This window comes from Puntigrus tetrazona, chromosome 14 (genome assembly GCF_018831695.1).
Source record: "Puntigrus tetrazona isolate hp1 chromosome 14, ASM1883169v1, whole genome shotgun sequence".
NCBI classification, from domain to species: Eukaryota; Metazoa; Chordata; class Actinopteri; order Cypriniformes; family Cyprinidae; genus Puntigrus; species Puntigrus tetrazona.
Window position 1 is genome coordinate 25,130,730 of NC_056712.1, and position 16,612 is coordinate 25,147,341.

At 37.9% G+C, this 16,612-nt stretch overlaps 1 protein-coding gene across 1 annotated transcript; it reads right to left on the reverse strand.

Annotated features, from left to right (window-relative positions):
• Positions 1-1,284: 1,284 nt before the first annotated feature.
• fbxo38 (F-box protein 38) lies at positions 1,285-12,907 on the reverse strand. The gene is given in 21 exon segments (XM_043257784.1): positions 1,285-2,921; positions 3,122-3,235; positions 3,518-3,621; positions 3,884-4,029; positions 4,732-4,898; positions 4,978-5,080; positions 5,160-5,260; positions 6,537-7,121; positions 7,404-7,571; positions 7,672-7,809; positions 8,291-8,480; positions 8,682-8,824; positions 8,992-9,162; positions 9,848-9,978; positions 10,072-10,165; positions 10,322-10,597; positions 10,670-10,835; positions 10,943-11,106; positions 11,759-11,892; positions 12,066-12,300; positions 12,723-12,907. Coding segments are annotated over 20 exon segments (3,405 nt in total). The 5' UTR covers positions 12,197-12,300; positions 12,723-12,907; the 3' UTR covers positions 1,285-2,742.
• Positions 12,908-16,612: the final 3,705 nt, after the last annotated feature.

The following is a 16,612-nucleotide window of genomic DNA, read 5'->3' on the forward strand; positions in this document are numbered from 1 at the left end:
ATTCTTCCTATTATTTTTTTTTCCATAGGGATTTTAAAAGTCTTACCTATGAGGTTAATTGCAATATTCCTTACTTCGATTTGAAGCAAGAAGTACAACAAGCCAAAGGTACAATATGGTGAACTTAATGGTTTTAATTAGGGGTTAGAATTAAGCTTTTGAATGAGAATCACAATAGAAATAATGGATTAAAGGATACTCTCATATAAATCTATCTATATATATATACAAAAAATCTTAAGAATAAAGAATAAAACATCTACACAAACCACACGCTTGTGTTTACTTCTTCGTGTGTTTGGCTCAAGACAGCCAAAACCTATTAACATGTTACTGCACTTTACAAGGAAAAAGTCTGTTTTACCACTGAGATGGATTTCTCTTAGTGAAACTGGCTGGATATCATTTGGAAATGTTGCAGGTTTGGCCAGCCCATTTAGACAGGAACTGAGTACAGGAGGGGTTCTGCTCAAACCACAAATCTCTCCTCTTCCTGCTTATACAGTGTTAAGCGACAAATGACCTGAAACATTAAACACCTTTGTGGTGTCAGTGACACATTGTAAACAATGTGACAAGACTAAATCCAGAATGGGTCATTTACAACAGCAAAGTGTGTAGACAAAACTCCCCTCTCCTGCCTAGTGGGGTTTATTGAACGCAGCCCGTGTCCGAGTATGGAAATGGATTTAACATGTACGCGTCTGCTGTACTGTAGCCATGTGGGACTGTTACGCTATAATTGCGGACTAATTGAGGAAATTGACTAGTGCTTAGTTCACATAATCGGACAGACGCAGCTCTCTGTAATAGTATACTGGAATTTTATCCAAAGTGACTTCTAAAATGAAGAAGCAGTAATATGCAAGTGCAGAGTTTTATAATAAATCAAAAGTATAAGAAAAAGATTTTGTGTACAATAAATAAAAAGGAAAATAGGTAGATAATAGAAAATGAATAGGATTGCGTGGCACTTTTTAAGCTTCAACAATAGTACACTATAAATGTTAAAAGTCCCTTTTATATATTAAGTGTTTGGTTCTAGTCTTATGACCGTCTGCTGCATTTATGGCACCTGTTTTAAGTGGTCGAGTGTTCTCTTTAAAACTGTGTATTGTGATTGGCTATCAGTGTTTTTACCACAGCTAAAAGGGCATAGAAGAATGACATCTTTGGAATCAGTTTCAGAATTATTATTTCCAGGTAAACAAAACCTGAAAATGTTGACAAAGAATAAACCACCTATTATATATATACATATATATTACCAATCATGACAGAATGTCTTAGTGAAATATTTATTCTATTATATAAACATATAAAACAAATTATTTAAATACAGAACATCTGTACACAACCTTTGTACACAAGTTTCTGTAGTGCTCAGCATGGGTGCAGATTCAATCCATTCAGTTTCTTGGCTTTTAAACATGGCAGAGTGGGTCACCTAGAAAAGCACAAAGTAGAGCAGCAAGATGGGGGTTTTCATGCATTAACGGGTCCTAGACTCTCAATCCTCTTCCAGTTGGACTAATTTCCCCATTCATAACAAACACCAGTTGGTGAATTCTATTGTGCACCAAACAGGCAGTTAAGACACAGTGTGTATTCAATATTATTTGCACTTGTCATTTGAAATGCAACCAAGCAACTTATGTTAGCAAAGGAAGAGAAACGAAATCATCCGAAACGGTAATGGTGACTCTGTTGTAGGTTATAACGCAAGTAAACAGCTAAGGGCCATTTCTGAAGATGCTTTACTATATGAAGAGAGCGAGCTTGTGAGGAAAAGAGCATGTGCATCAAGTCATCTGAAGATGAATAAGGGATATGCCTGGCAACTTTATCCACCGTGCTTCTGATTTAAAACTGTTCTACTAGATTTCTATAAAAAAAGTGGGTTAAATTAAGGGGGAAAACCCCCTTTTCTTTGTTCTGCAATTCTTTAGCTCTATGAAGAGCACAAAGAAAAAAAAAAAAAGAAAAAAACAGCTACACTTTTTCACAAATTCTGCCACGTTCCTTTCATGGGCCAAGAAACATTTAATCACTTCACCAGGTTCTGGGTTAAACTGACTTACAGCACCGTTAACAGTGAAGTAACACACGAGCCAACTTCTGGAGAAAAGGTGAGAGAAAATAGTAATAAAATATGACTTGTTAAAACAAAGGTCTCTCAAAAGGTATGCTGTGCAAAAAAAAATAAAAAAAGGATGTTATTGCCTGAAACGGTGCAGACACACCGTGAAATCGTGCCAAGTGGCTGAAGAGAAAAAAAAAAAAAATTCTACCAAGAACAACATTTCTGTCTCCACCAAAAACCAAACAAGTGATTTCACATGCCACCTGCCACGGCTCTGCAAGTATTTTCCCATGTGTGCAACTGCAGCAACAAAAACAACTGCTGACACCGTCACCTCTCTTTACAGTAAGTGTGCTGCTGCTCCCTGGAAGAGCCGCCATTCATCCTTCATGTAATGAACACAAGCGAAGCAGCCTGGTGACACCATTACTCTAACAGTTCATTAGTCTAGAATGAACTCGCAAAAAGACAATGGCTGATTGAAAGCGATCACTTTCTGTTTCAAGTCGACTCAGAGATAAAGGCAACTGGAAATGCCTTGGTATTCCACAGTGAGGCTGTGTCTAAGACGCCTCTCTTTTCTTGCACAGAGGTGGTCAGAGCCTGGCAGAGATTTGAAGAGCTCTCTCCAGGCTCTCTCCGGCTGAGCAGTAATTGTTCTAGATGTAGTCATCCTCCACCGGTTCCCCCCGGACGTCACAGTAGTGAATGAAGACGACCACCACACGCTGGAAAACACCCCTACGTGTCTGCCGTCGCTCTGAGATCTCTTCACCGATGGTCTCCATGCAGATGTCGGCCGAGAGCTGCCCCTTACGTCGTGGCGCATAGATCGTGGCTGACAAATGAATAAAAAGTATTTTCACAAAAAAGGCCCAAACACCAAGCTTAAACTTATAATTCGTGTAATTCCATAATCAAAATAAAGGACGACAGAAAAATAACACCGGTTGATCCGATATCAATTGTGCTTTAGTCATTATAGTTAGAATATTAAGATCTGAACTTTGCAGTTTCATGACAGACAGTGTTACTTACTATTTTCATCATCCTCAAAGTCGTATCGTGCGTAACTGTTGGGCTCTGCGGTGCGTAACGAGCGAAGCCAGGGGAAATCTGTTATCATCGAATACGGCGCCCCATCTACCACTCCTAAAGAACAGGGAGTGTGGGAAAGATCAAAAGCCATTACTTTTTTATTCCTTTAAAGCTGAAAGCGATCTGGTACACATTTATGGGCAGCTTTGACATTATGAGAGTCTGCGACTTTTCTCACCCATTACGATGATTAAGTTTGTGGAAGGGATTTGGGAAATGTAAATGCAACTGTAAATTTCTCTCCCTTCTCTCTCACACATACTAAAACTGTGTTTCCAGAGGAAGTGAGGGGAGCTTGGAGTTAGTCTCAAAGGATCCTGATCTGTTTCCTCTCACCCTCTAAAGTGTAGATGTCTCGGCCCCAGGGATAGCTGGGATACTTCTTTACATCCTCTTCCGTCCGCGTGGCCTCCGGAAAGAATTCATACTTGATGAGTTCTCTTGTGAAAGGACAAAAACACAGCTTATGAGTCTTTGGGTCTACCACGATAAGAAAATAGTGCCACCTGGTGGACAAAGCAGGATTCAGACGAGCCATTTGGAAAACTGGCATAATTTAGCAGAATCGAAGTGTAAATGTGAGAAAATTAGGCATTGCCGAATCGCAAAGATGATAAAAACTAAAACGCTAAACAATGCTTTTATTTTTGGTGTATATTTATTAAAATGGAAATATTCTTATTACTGATGTAGACCACTCACTGGCTAATGTTGGCGATGGTGTCCATCCAGCTACGCACGCGCACCTTATTCCGGACATTGGGTGGGTTGCTGAACTCGTGGATAATAGCAATATGGTATGGATATGGACCACTGAAGAGCTTTTTCTCCAGAGCCAGAGAATCAATCTGGATGTTGAAAAGAACGTAACATAACTTTGTTCTTTAAATACCTCAAATGCCCTTTTTAAGAAGACATATTAAGCACCATTTTACAAAGTGTAATTAGTCTCTGGTGTCCCCAGAATGTGTCTCTGAAGTTTCAGCTCAAAATTCTCTACAGATCATTTATCACATCATTCTGAAAACGGCTATTTTGAGTGGAAACAGTTTTCTGTGTTTGTTTCTTTAAATGCAAATGAGGTTTTTCTCCCTGCCCCTTTTCCAGAATAGAGCTGCATTACAGCGAGTACCTGCTAAAAACCCCTATTTTAGTTCTGATTATGATGTTAAACTAAGTTCTCACGCACACACAAGTTTACGTTTAAAACACACAAGTTACATAGTTCTCTTTTCTCCTCTGAGACTCTAAATAGTGCACCCAATGACAGTAGCTGATGGTGCAGCAGGTGGAAATTTACAGATTAAGGAGCATTATCATCACAATAAGCTCCCTTTGCAATGCCTCAAGAGGAGCGAAATCAGAAACGCTGATGCGTTCAGAAAAAGGCTTACTAAAACAAAGTTACTGGGTTACTCCAGATGCACTGGGGATCTGATCAAAGCACTTAAAACCTTGAAAAGTCAGAATTTCATGATGTGTCACCTTTAAAGGGCTCAAATTACACACTATTCTAATAATTTCTCTCTTACAAAACTCGAATAACTTACCTGCTGCATGGGCCTCATGTAGATGATGCGGTTTCTCTCCGGTGGCATCCGTAAGATCTGGTCAAGCACCTGCTCCATGTCCAGTTTCTTACACTGCGCGTAATCAAAGCGGTTTACTATGGGGGCACTTTCTACCACCAAGTGTTTCAGCACCCTACAGCGTGTTGCTTGGGAAGAGAGGATCAAATTACACATAAGGATCTGATACAGTTTGCCTCCTATGTCTATGTTCTGCTATGTACTCACCGTGGACAAACATCATTTTGGGGCACTCCTTAAGGACCAGGTCTGTGATGCCGCAGTTTGTAAGTGTGATTCCCACCAGGTTTTTAGATTTAAGGCTGAGCACCTGTGCAATATGAAAGACATTTGTGTTTTTTAGGGCACTGAAGAAACATTTAGTTAGTGAAATAAGACCACAGACCCACCTGGACATGGTCATCTTCAGTCACGGGGTCACTTGTGCTGGTGGACTTGTCTGCCATACGTTTCCTCTTGACTGCAACCCGAGGCTTTGCTTTGGGTAGTTCTAGATATACCAAAAGGTGGTGAGAAATTAAGTGGAAGTCTTACTGATTCTCATCTTTCTTAGATCACAGCTCAAATATTCTTCTGTCATAGCAGAAAAGAGAAGCAGCACACCATGAACCTTGTGTCACTTTAATCTCGCAGGATTTCCATGGATTAGCTAATTCATTAAAAACACTTGCTTTAGAAAATGACTCTTTATGGAGCTATGTTTATAAACTGAACAAAACTGAGAGGAATGTCAAGTTTCTTAGAGCTCATCAACATTGAAATCTGTCAGTTTTTAGCGAATTTCAGTCTGTTTTAGGAGCCCGGTGAACAACTTTTCTACTTTTCCTTGGACAGTAATGCGGTTAATAAATAATGATAGAATTCTCATTTTTGGATAAAATCTGTTTTAAGTAAAATGTCAATGCAATTTTAATATGTTTTATACTTTTGTGTTTGTAAATACACTACCAGTAAAAATCTGGGGATTAGTAAAAAGCTAATAACTGTATTCAGTAAGGACAGATTAAATGGATCAAAAGTGGCAGTAAAGACATTTATGATGTTACATAATCCCCCTGTTCTATTAATTAAAGAATCATGAAAGTCTTTCTTTAAAAAAGCATTAAGCAGCACATTTTTCCACACTAATACCAATTGCATGTTTTTTGAGCACCAAATTAGCAGATTTGAAAGATTTTTGAAAGATCTCATGACACTAAAATAATAGCTCAGCAAAATTCGACATCACAGGAGTAAATTACATAAAATAAATAAAAAGTATATAGAAAGTGTATGTATGTATATATATATAAATATATGTGTATACACTTTCTATATATATATATATATATATATATATATATATATATATATATATATATACACATTTTATGTACATACATATATTATTATTTCTATATAATAACACAATATACCACTGCTTTATATATTTATATATGAAATAAATGGACCCAAACTTGAAAACATTCTACACTGTCAGTGGCTTTCATTCATAAAAGCATAAAAGAAGTGCTATTCTTAGCACTGTAGGATCACTAGTAAACAAAATGATTGTTGTGCTTTATCTAAATGTCATGAACACAAACAGGGAAATAGAATATAACTGCCAATATAGTAGAACAGTCGCCCGACATTCTTCCATTTGCTTTTATTCTATGCACAAAAGGCACTCCAAAAGGGTCAGTTTTTAACCAACTCTGACTCTTTTCAACTGCTCAATTGATTCTCTGACATCCCACTGTGAGTAACCTCTGCTCTCGTCTTACCTGACTCACACACCAGGGGCACAGAGGAAAGTCTGCTGCGAGCACGAGTCACCGGTCTCCTGGGAAACTCATCTGTAGGGCTTCTGTGTGACGATCCTTGATGGTGGCCTGCAGTCCTCTCACTGTGCCCCTCAGATGAGCCTTGAGTCCTGGGTGGAGCGCTGGTGTGCCTGTTTTCCATCTCATCTCCTCCTGCTCTCTGATCTGGGCTGTGACGTTCTGATCTATGGCTGTCGCCCCCTGCTGGCAGACAGTGGCTACCACGAGTTCTGTTTTCAGAACCGGGACGAGACCTGCTGCACGTGCATCGTGTCCTCACCATGTCATCCTCTCCTCTACCCGCACCACCCTGGTCGTCCTGATTGGCCGAGTCCTCTCTCCAGCGGATGGAGCAAACACAGCTGCCAGCAGCATAGCCTGAAGCAGACCCAGGTCCACTGTTTCTGTCTCTAGCCCCGCGCTCAGCCGTCTCAGTGGCTGCCTTCATGTCAGCCTTGATCTGCTCGCTGGTCACCTGACAACCTTTCTCACAGCTGAGCTCATGAGGTTGCGGCCCACGTCTACGCAGTGGAGTTTTACCTTTACCTGTCAGAATATAGCACAAGCAGCATATCAGCATAAGTCGGCCATTAAATTTGTTCTCTTTCAATTGCGTCAGTGCAGTTAAATGGATAGTATTGCTGAATTTTTAATTTTCCAAAAATATTTGAATATGCTTGGCCACTTAAAAATCACGTTCATATGAACTGTATGAATTAATCAGCAACACTTGAACAGTAGTGTATATTTAATTAAACATATGAGAATTTAGAGCAGTTTATGCATTTTTTTGTTTTATTGTCTATGAAGACTTTAAATGTAAACTACCATGTGGAGTCATAGCTGTACTGCTCTTCCCCTGGGCTTCTGTCCCGGGGTACTGGCCTTGAGAGCGGGCAGCAGCTGGTGTCCTGATTGGACAGTACTCATCCTCACTGTCCGAGTCTGACACCACCACCGACTGCTTCTTCACGGAGGTTTGAACTCCACTAGGTCCTGAATAAATAATAAAAGAAACGTCATACGTTAATGATTAAAAAATAAATAAATCAAAAAAATCTAATCTGTTGGCATTATTTGCAAGGTTACTTCAGACCTGCTTGTTCTTCATCCTGTTCAAGTGAAGCATTAGTTGTCTGGCTAGAACCCTGGGTCTCTTCCTCTGGATTGGATGCCACAAGAACTGGCTCGTGCTCTATGTTGTCTGCCACCATGCCCTCAACATCAGGAATCTCTGATTGAAAGCATAATGTTCAAAGCTTTCAGCAACCAAAAAAAATCATTAACCCTATCCCTAAAACCAGATTTTGGCACACACCTTTTTTTAATGAATAGAAAGTTCAGGAAAACAATTTATCTGAATCTTTACTGTCACTTTTGATCCGTTTAATGTATTATTGACTAGTGCTGTCAAACAATTAATTACATACAAAATAAAAAAAAAAAAACTTTTTTGGTCTACATAATATACATGTGTACTGTGCATATTAATTATGCATATAAAAATATACACATTCAAATATATAAGAAAATTAGGTTATGTTTATATATTAAATATATTGATATATAATACACATGTATATATTATGTAAACAAGAACTTTTATTTTGCATATGATTAATCATTTGATAACACTGAATAAAGTTAAAAGAAAAAAGCATTAATTAAAAAGAAAAAGAAAACACTTTTGAATGATAATGTGTATATATATATACCCTCTGGACCACGGTGAGGCACATCTTCGACCCGGTCATCATTGTTATTTGGTGGAATGTTCGCATCGTTATTGTTCTGGTGATTGTTGTTGTTATTGTTATCATTATCATTGTTGGAATTCTGATTGCTGACCAGGGCAGACGAAACTCCGATACCAGTGCCTGCACTGAGTCCCACGCGGGCACAGCCCTGCGGTTAAACAGATGAAATGTTATGAGGCATGTTAACTTTATCTCCTAAGGTATACATTCATTTCATTTATACTGTAACTTCTTTACTGCTCAAAAGCACACACATTGTGATTACTGTACATGAAAAGATCTGTTTACCTCTAATGGTAAAGATATTTATGTGTCCTTCACACTCTGTTGTTATGGGACGACGGCTTACCTTGGGAGGTTCTCGAAACATCTGGTCCAGAGAGATGAATTCCAGGCTGGGAAGCATCTCAATGAACTGACTGAATGACTCCAGCTTGATAGCATGACAGCGCACTAGAGTGAGGTCCACCAACCGACTCCAGCGCGAGTGGTCTTTAACAAAGAGCAGCTAATTTATCAGATTTAAAAAAACAATACTAAATAATGCATAAAGTCAACTGTCAGATTTCCAGATAACACTGACAGAAACGGTACATTTAAAAAAAGAAAAGTACCATCTAAAAAGTCTAAATCTAAATAAACGAAGATGGATCCATTACCTGTGATCCAGTTGTGTGGATTGTGAAGATGTGGACAGTTATAAATAACCAGATACTTGATGGAGGTAAACACCTCATTAACAGCCTTCATTCCGATGTCTGTGATGATCCCAGGATTCTCAATTACATCAGCAAGACCGTATTTGACTAACTCAGCATGGCTCATATTACCTGTGTAAAACATGTTTTGTAAATGAAGGGTTAGTTAACGCAAAAATGTACTCATCTCCAAACCAAGAATGTCATTCATCTTTGAAACACAAATTAAGATTTACAAGATATACGTTTCTTTATTAAAAGTCTGTTCAACCAAAACCTTCACACTTTAAACACAGACATCATAAAATGAATACATATGAATCGTTTTTATCCAAGTCTTCCCCAAGACCAAAGCTGATCCAAACACATACGTAGAACAGATTAAAAGTGACCTTGTACCACAAAACCAGTCATGAGGATAATTTATCTTTTTAAATTGAGATTTATACTATATTAATAGTCAAAAATTAAGTTATGATATATCTACAGTAAGAAACATATTCATAGAACATGATCTTTACATTAATGATTTTTGGCATAAAAGAAAAATGTATAATTTTGACCTATATATGTAATGGATTGTTGGCTAATGCTACAAAGATACCTGTGTGAATTAAGACTTAGTGGTCCAAGGTCAAAAATGTAGTAAACGCCTGCTCATATGCGCTTGATTGTCACGTAAAGTTTTGATGAAATGGACTGTCAATAGAGGAACAGAAATCTCTCAGGTTTCATTAAAACTCTGAAGATGAACAAAAGGTTTTGAACGAGATGAGGGGGAGCTGTTAATGACCGACATTTTATAACAATCACTTACACTGCAACAGAAATTCATCAACATATCCAAGGTGCAAAGTTTCAAACTGGGGGAACTCCAGTTCCGCCATCTTCAGTGCGGAGAACACCCCATCTTTGGTTAAGGAAGGCTGGATTCGAACTTCATGCAACCTGGACAACCAGAGTTAATTCTGTTAACATCTATATAAAAAACCCATCAGGATGGGTTAATTGTGTACTTTAAACGTTTAAACGCAGAATTACCTGCGAGCAGCAGTAATGATGAGGTAGCCCAGATCCACTTCAAGTGCATTTTTACAGGCACCGAATACAATTGTGTGCAAATTACGAAATCCTCCTAGAAGAGATGCATTCACATAGTCAACGAGAAACAGATATTGCGAGAACGAACGTGCACAGTCGAAAAAAAAGGTTTTGACTGCTTTACTATAATGTATCGCTCAGCAGTTTTATGATTCTTATTTATAAGGCGCTAGCAAAATCTTTATCTTACCTGACCTCCAGCTATCCTCCACAACATGCTGAATCAGTCCCCCTTAAAAGGGCACCCTCACCAGCTCCAGCTGCTCTAGGTTGCGGGCAGAGGCCAGGCCGGTGACAAGAGGCACATACTTTAGAGAATTAGTGGGACCGGCGCAGTTCCTCATGACGAACGTACGCAAATTCACACAGAGAAAGTCTTTGAAGGGCTGAGGCTTAGTGAGGCGCACCCATTTCAGGTACAGATGCCTGAGCATGGACAGACAGGGGATCTCCGGCACGTTGACACCTATAAGAATGAGAAAGGTTTGTGATGAGATGATCTAGGCGTGGAAAACAGTTGGCACAGTCTAAAACTCACCGACAAGATGCAGGGTCTGGATTTTAGCTGCAGCTGGAATAGTGAGTTTGTTCTCTGAAGGAATAGGAAAGGCCCCGTTTCGGTTCCTGAACTTCCCTAGAATATGAACCTGAGGCATGTAGTTCCATATCGCCTCCACCAGCTCCAAATGCGATGTCTCCACACCCTGTAAGTGCAGATACTGTCCTTATTTTTTAACTGCAGCTGAAAAAATGCTTACAAAATTTTTTATGAACCGAAACAACAACGATCTCTTATGCATCATGGACTCACAATAAGATTGGGACAGGCCTGTAGAGCCTCCAAAACACCGGGAATGCTAAAAGCCTCATAACCTCTGACTCTCCTTCTCTCTAGATAACGTGGATGAAGGCCATACAGCTGCTCCAAATCAGGCATCTTCTTCATTAGCATAAGGAAACTGGAGTCTGTGAAACCTGAGGTACACATATCAGTTTAAACAACTGAATTAGGTGTTTTAAGCATGCAAGGCTTTCAGACTGGTATTTCAAGAAAGGTTTACATAGGAATAGAGCAATACATTGCTAAACAGAGAACACTGGCGCTGGCCAATATCTAGCAACAGCACTAGTAAAAGGTAATAAACATGTTTGTGAATGTGAATGTTTTATTAAGCAATTATGCATTAAAAAATTATGAAACTGTAAAAACATTTATAAAGTTGCAATAGTTTTCTATTACAAATAAATGCTATATCCATCCACCCACATCAAAAAAATATGCATTTCACCAAAATATATATGCAGTTATAATAAATATTAACAGTTCTCAACCTTGATAATAATAAGAAACATTTATTGATCAGCATATTTGAGTAAAAATTTAAGTATGGTAAAAAAGTATTAAATCTAGCTAAGAGTACTCTGTAATATATCAAGACTAGTACAGCATTGGCTTAATCAAAACTTTTTATGTAAATATGCAGGACTGAGGAATGTGAAATTCGTACCATGTCAAATTAATAAATGTAACTTAATCTGAAACTCAAAGCCCTTAGGCAAACCATATTGACTACACATTTATACCAGGTTTATTTATAAAAATACTGAAATTAAGCGCGTCGTCTACCTGAGGGCATGTACTCCCACCACCGGCTGGCACACAGGTCCACAACCTTCACCACCCGCAAGTACAGAGTCACCGCCTCCCGCAGTTTCCGTGACAGACACTCCATACACATTATATCCTGCATGGGTAAGTATCTGTGGGGAGATGGACTTATTCATCATTATCCAAGTCAACTATAAACCATTGCAATTTGAGTTGACCCATGACAGCTCTGTTGAAAATCTCTGGAATTTAGAATAGAATCGCATGGAATACATTTGCTAACTATTGTACTAACTAGCGGTGGGATGTCGGGTGTTGTACTGACCGGAATATATGGCAGAGCACCTCATGCGAGAGCTCGTTGATATAGTCTTTAGGTTCCTCATGTCCAAGGGAGCTAAATGTTCCTCCCCCCAAACTATGAGTCCTGGTGACCTTGCGCCGTGGGCCCATCATGTCCAGGGCAGTGAGATATCCACCAATGGAAGGCAATAAACTCACTCCCTCTGTCCTGACCTTCTTCTTTGTGGCATCAACACACAATCATCACTCACTCCTTTCTACAGAATAAACACAATTGCACATCTGTGAGACAAAGAATTAGTTAACAAGTAAACCCATCTAAACCATCATAATACAACATTACTATATCAACAGCTGTCAGAAAACACAAAACTAAAGCTGAAAAAGACCCCTAAACACACAAGACAATGGACATTAATCTAAACTGGCTGCAGCACTCATATCAGGCTAACCTAGTAATATCTATGTCATGATTTTAACACCGGTAGTTAAGAGGCATCATGGCTCAAATGTAAAAGAGATGAGCCGTTCAGTCATCAGACGCATGTGAGGAGATATTGCTGCGATTTCAGGCTGTTATGATCATATGTTATGGTCACCAGCTCTAGCTAGCAATCAGCTGTTAGCAACCTCACCACTGTTTTATAAAGATATAGACCTAACGGTGCTGTAACCACACCTTTATGAAGAAGCGTTCAGCTGAAATTGGTCCATTTACGTCCTCTGGTTTTCAGTCGAGCTCATAAGTAGGATTTGCGGTTAGTTTAAAGGTGAGCAACGGCAGCTGTCGGTCTGAATCCGCGTTCAGTGGCGACGTGAAGCCAGCGTTCGCCTTCCAAACACAAACAGGAAGTTCAGATGTATTTTTCTTTTACAAAATAAAAGACGCGGATAACCGGCAAATGGACTGGATTTAAAATGCATTCAAAATAACAGAAACAATATCTTAAAATTAACCACAGGAGGGTTTCTATTTTTTGTATAATTAGTAAAATGGAGTGATTGTTTCATTACATTTAAATATGTATTCATATGCAAAACTTAATAAGTAAGCAGATATGACCTGTAATACTAAAACTAGTATATACATGTATATTCATTAAAGAGCAATACAAGTGGGTAATCCATGGCATTACAAATGATTTTCCCCCATGCCTCTTTGCATCGGAATTTAGACTAAATTTAAAACCCTTATCTCCATGTCACACTTGACAACAGTAATTATAATATAAGTCATAGAAATATTAGATAAAAAAAAATAATTCCGTGGTCATTAAAGGACCATAATGATTACACAAAACGTTCAGTACCAAATAAATAAATACATATTAATAATAACAACATAATAATCAATGCATAATATGTTGTAATGTTTACCAAACGTTGCTGCAAATACATGTACAATACATGTACATGTACATGTCGTCTGTCCTGCTTAAAAACCAGAACTGCATTTATTAAAGTTTTGTATTAAAATTTGCAAGATACTTTGTTTCATATCACAAGCAGGGTTTCTGTTTTGCGTGAGATTTACACGGGCAGAGTGAAAGTTGGCAATCCTGCTAAACTTCTACAGACAAGCTACCCTAGTCCAGTGACAATATGTGATGATAGTATAGTATATATATATAGTAATATGATAGTTGTATATACACTTTATGTGTTTTTTTACTTAAAAACCACTCAGCTTTGAGGTGAAAGACAGTAAAGGAGATAATGGTAATGGTGGTAGAGAAAGTTATTTTCTTTTTGTATGGACAGGAGCAAAATGTTTGCTTAACATAAAGAATGCAATGTTCAATATTTTACTTTAAGTAATTTCATCTATAAAATGAACATACATAGTCTGTTCTAAGGTAAAATGTTTAACCAACTTTATTAATGCATAGGAATATGCTTCTCATAATATAAAATTAGTTAATAGCTCTGTCTTACCAAAGACTATAGAATACCCTTAAAGGGACTTTTGGTTTTACTACAATTAAGTACACACACACACACACACACACACACACACATTGTATTTCTTTATATAGATAATGTGAGATATGTGAGACAATGTTTATCTTGGTATCTACACAATGACACCTTCCTCATAATGTGTTGGCCAGTCGCCTGCACACCCCACAACAATCCTTCGAGTGGACCTGTGTCCTCTGTATGCACATCTGGGGTGTCTCTGCCCACTAATTAATGTACATGTAACTACAGGAAATGGGTTGTTGCTCATATACAAGTCTCTGTTTTCAGCGAGTTGGGTACCTCCTCCGGTGCAAACCGCTTTAACTTGGTGGTTATTTGCTAGTATAAAGGTGTTGACTTCTTTGCAGCTGTTGTCATTTTGGGACCCCGTGATGTGTCTCGTACGGATCTCACTGTCACATCTCTGCACGTTCATGGCTCCAAACACATGATGCCTGAGGAATTTCTTATAACGCTGTTTTACTTCTTCTTCTGTTTGACCATAAGAGGACAAAGAGGTACACAGGACCAGTAGCAGAATCACTAAAGCGTTATGAATCCCCATGATCTGGTGAACAAAGCATGTTTTTTCTTTGTGAGATTAATAAAGAAAATATAATAAAGGAAAATAAGTGACAACATACCTTGCTCTTCTTGACAAATATATTGTTCCACCAGTTGTGTTCTTTTGTCTGTAAGAGAATCAACAGAAGATAAAAAAAGCGTGTGAAACAGGCTCCAAAATGTCTACTGTAATATTATTAACAAGTTGCAGTTTAGACTTGGCAGCATTACTAACAGCAGCGGTTTTTATCAGTAAACCCCACAAGACCTTAACATGTGACCTGCTAGTCAGGAAATGTTTAACAAATATTCAAACTAGAAAAATCAATAACATAGTCACTTTGATTTCTGCAGTAGGTCTGGGTATATGCAAACACAATGTAAGCTTTACAAAAAGACAATACAAAATATAATAATCTGCTACTTATTTATACAGAATATATTGATGAAGTTAATGTTAATTAATATATAACTCATGAAATCTGTTTTTTTTGTACATTATTGACAGGCCAACCCCACATAAGTATAAGCAACTAAAAAGGAAGAAACACCTGTGTACAAACAGAGAATTATTGATTTAAAAGGATCTAATATGAACTGAAATCTTTTTTTCAAGGCTTATTTTAGTATGTGGAGTTTGTGGTGCAGAGTCCAGACATCATAGGTTTAAATATTTGCAATCTCTCTCTCTGTGGCACAGCTTCAATGTAAACTTTATTTAAATCTGTATTCAAGGATTTGAATTTGAAAGGATCAAAAAGAGCAGAGATAAAACTTTTCAGATCCAGTCTGGTCATTTTCAGCTACTCTGCACCACATACCGTTGTTGAGGTAATTTGTCGTTGTCAACATTATCATAAATTCTTGATTTAAAGGGATAATTGTCCCATTTTTTCCATGTGTTTATAAAAATAATGAATCCACAGGATTTTATTTTAGCAGTGTGGATCAGGATAAACCACAATGTACAGCAATAGAAATGGAATTTGGGAGCAGTTATAGTCAAATGGTGCCATCCTTTCAAATAAAGGCAAAAATGTAAATAAAAAGTATTGTGCAATGTGCATTGTCCTTTGGCATGGAGCCCAAACATGCCCTGTCTTTTTGATAGTTTACTTATTTGTGTTAATAATAAAACCGCAAAAAGAGTGGCTGATGGGATAAACCATGTAAGTACCACAAGGAGCTACCCATCAGACATTTAGATACAAATATCGCTTTAATGTACAATAACTTGCACATGACCACCAGAAACTAGCTTGTACATAAGCACATGCTTAAAGATGAAGAGCCAAATATCAATATCTGATACATGAAATTTTCTTTTCATTCAGGGAAATCTTACTAGATTATGATTTGATTAAATAGCATGTTTGTAGTACCAGCCACATTTACTCTGGAGTGAAAAAAATTATTACATTGTGCACATAAATGATTGAGTTCAGGCAGCTGACTGACACGTCCACTAATCCTCCGATCAAATCATTTCAATCCTTTCGACAATTACGATCCCCTAAAATCTGGAGTATGATGAAAACTGAGTGAAATCTGCTGTAAAACCATAGAGGGTTGAAACTGGGAATTTTTCATAAATTGGCTTTGAGCAACGTATCTCAGACGCGTAGTGCGTAGCTGGGACTCTGATAAAACTGCCTGCTACAAAAGTGGAAAGACACAGAAAACGGAACACAGCCTGAGGAGAGGTCACCTCATAACATCAATAATAACACTGGCAATTATATACCAAAATGTAATAACACCTTTAAAGATTAATGCTATCAAAGAATGAACAGGATTTACAGGATTTTGCTAGATTTTGATCTTTCATCCTCAGGCATGTTCTTTGTTCTTCTTTCCCCAATATTATACATTTAGTAGGCCCTCTCTTGGAAACCAATGTATCTCATGTGCCATTCTTAAATGTATTTTTTTCAAAGAAAAGTATAAATACGTCCGCATATGTCATGGAAGTAATGACAATTATGGATACGTTTCTGAAATCAAATAAATAAATAAATTAATAAACAGCCAGTAACTATTTTC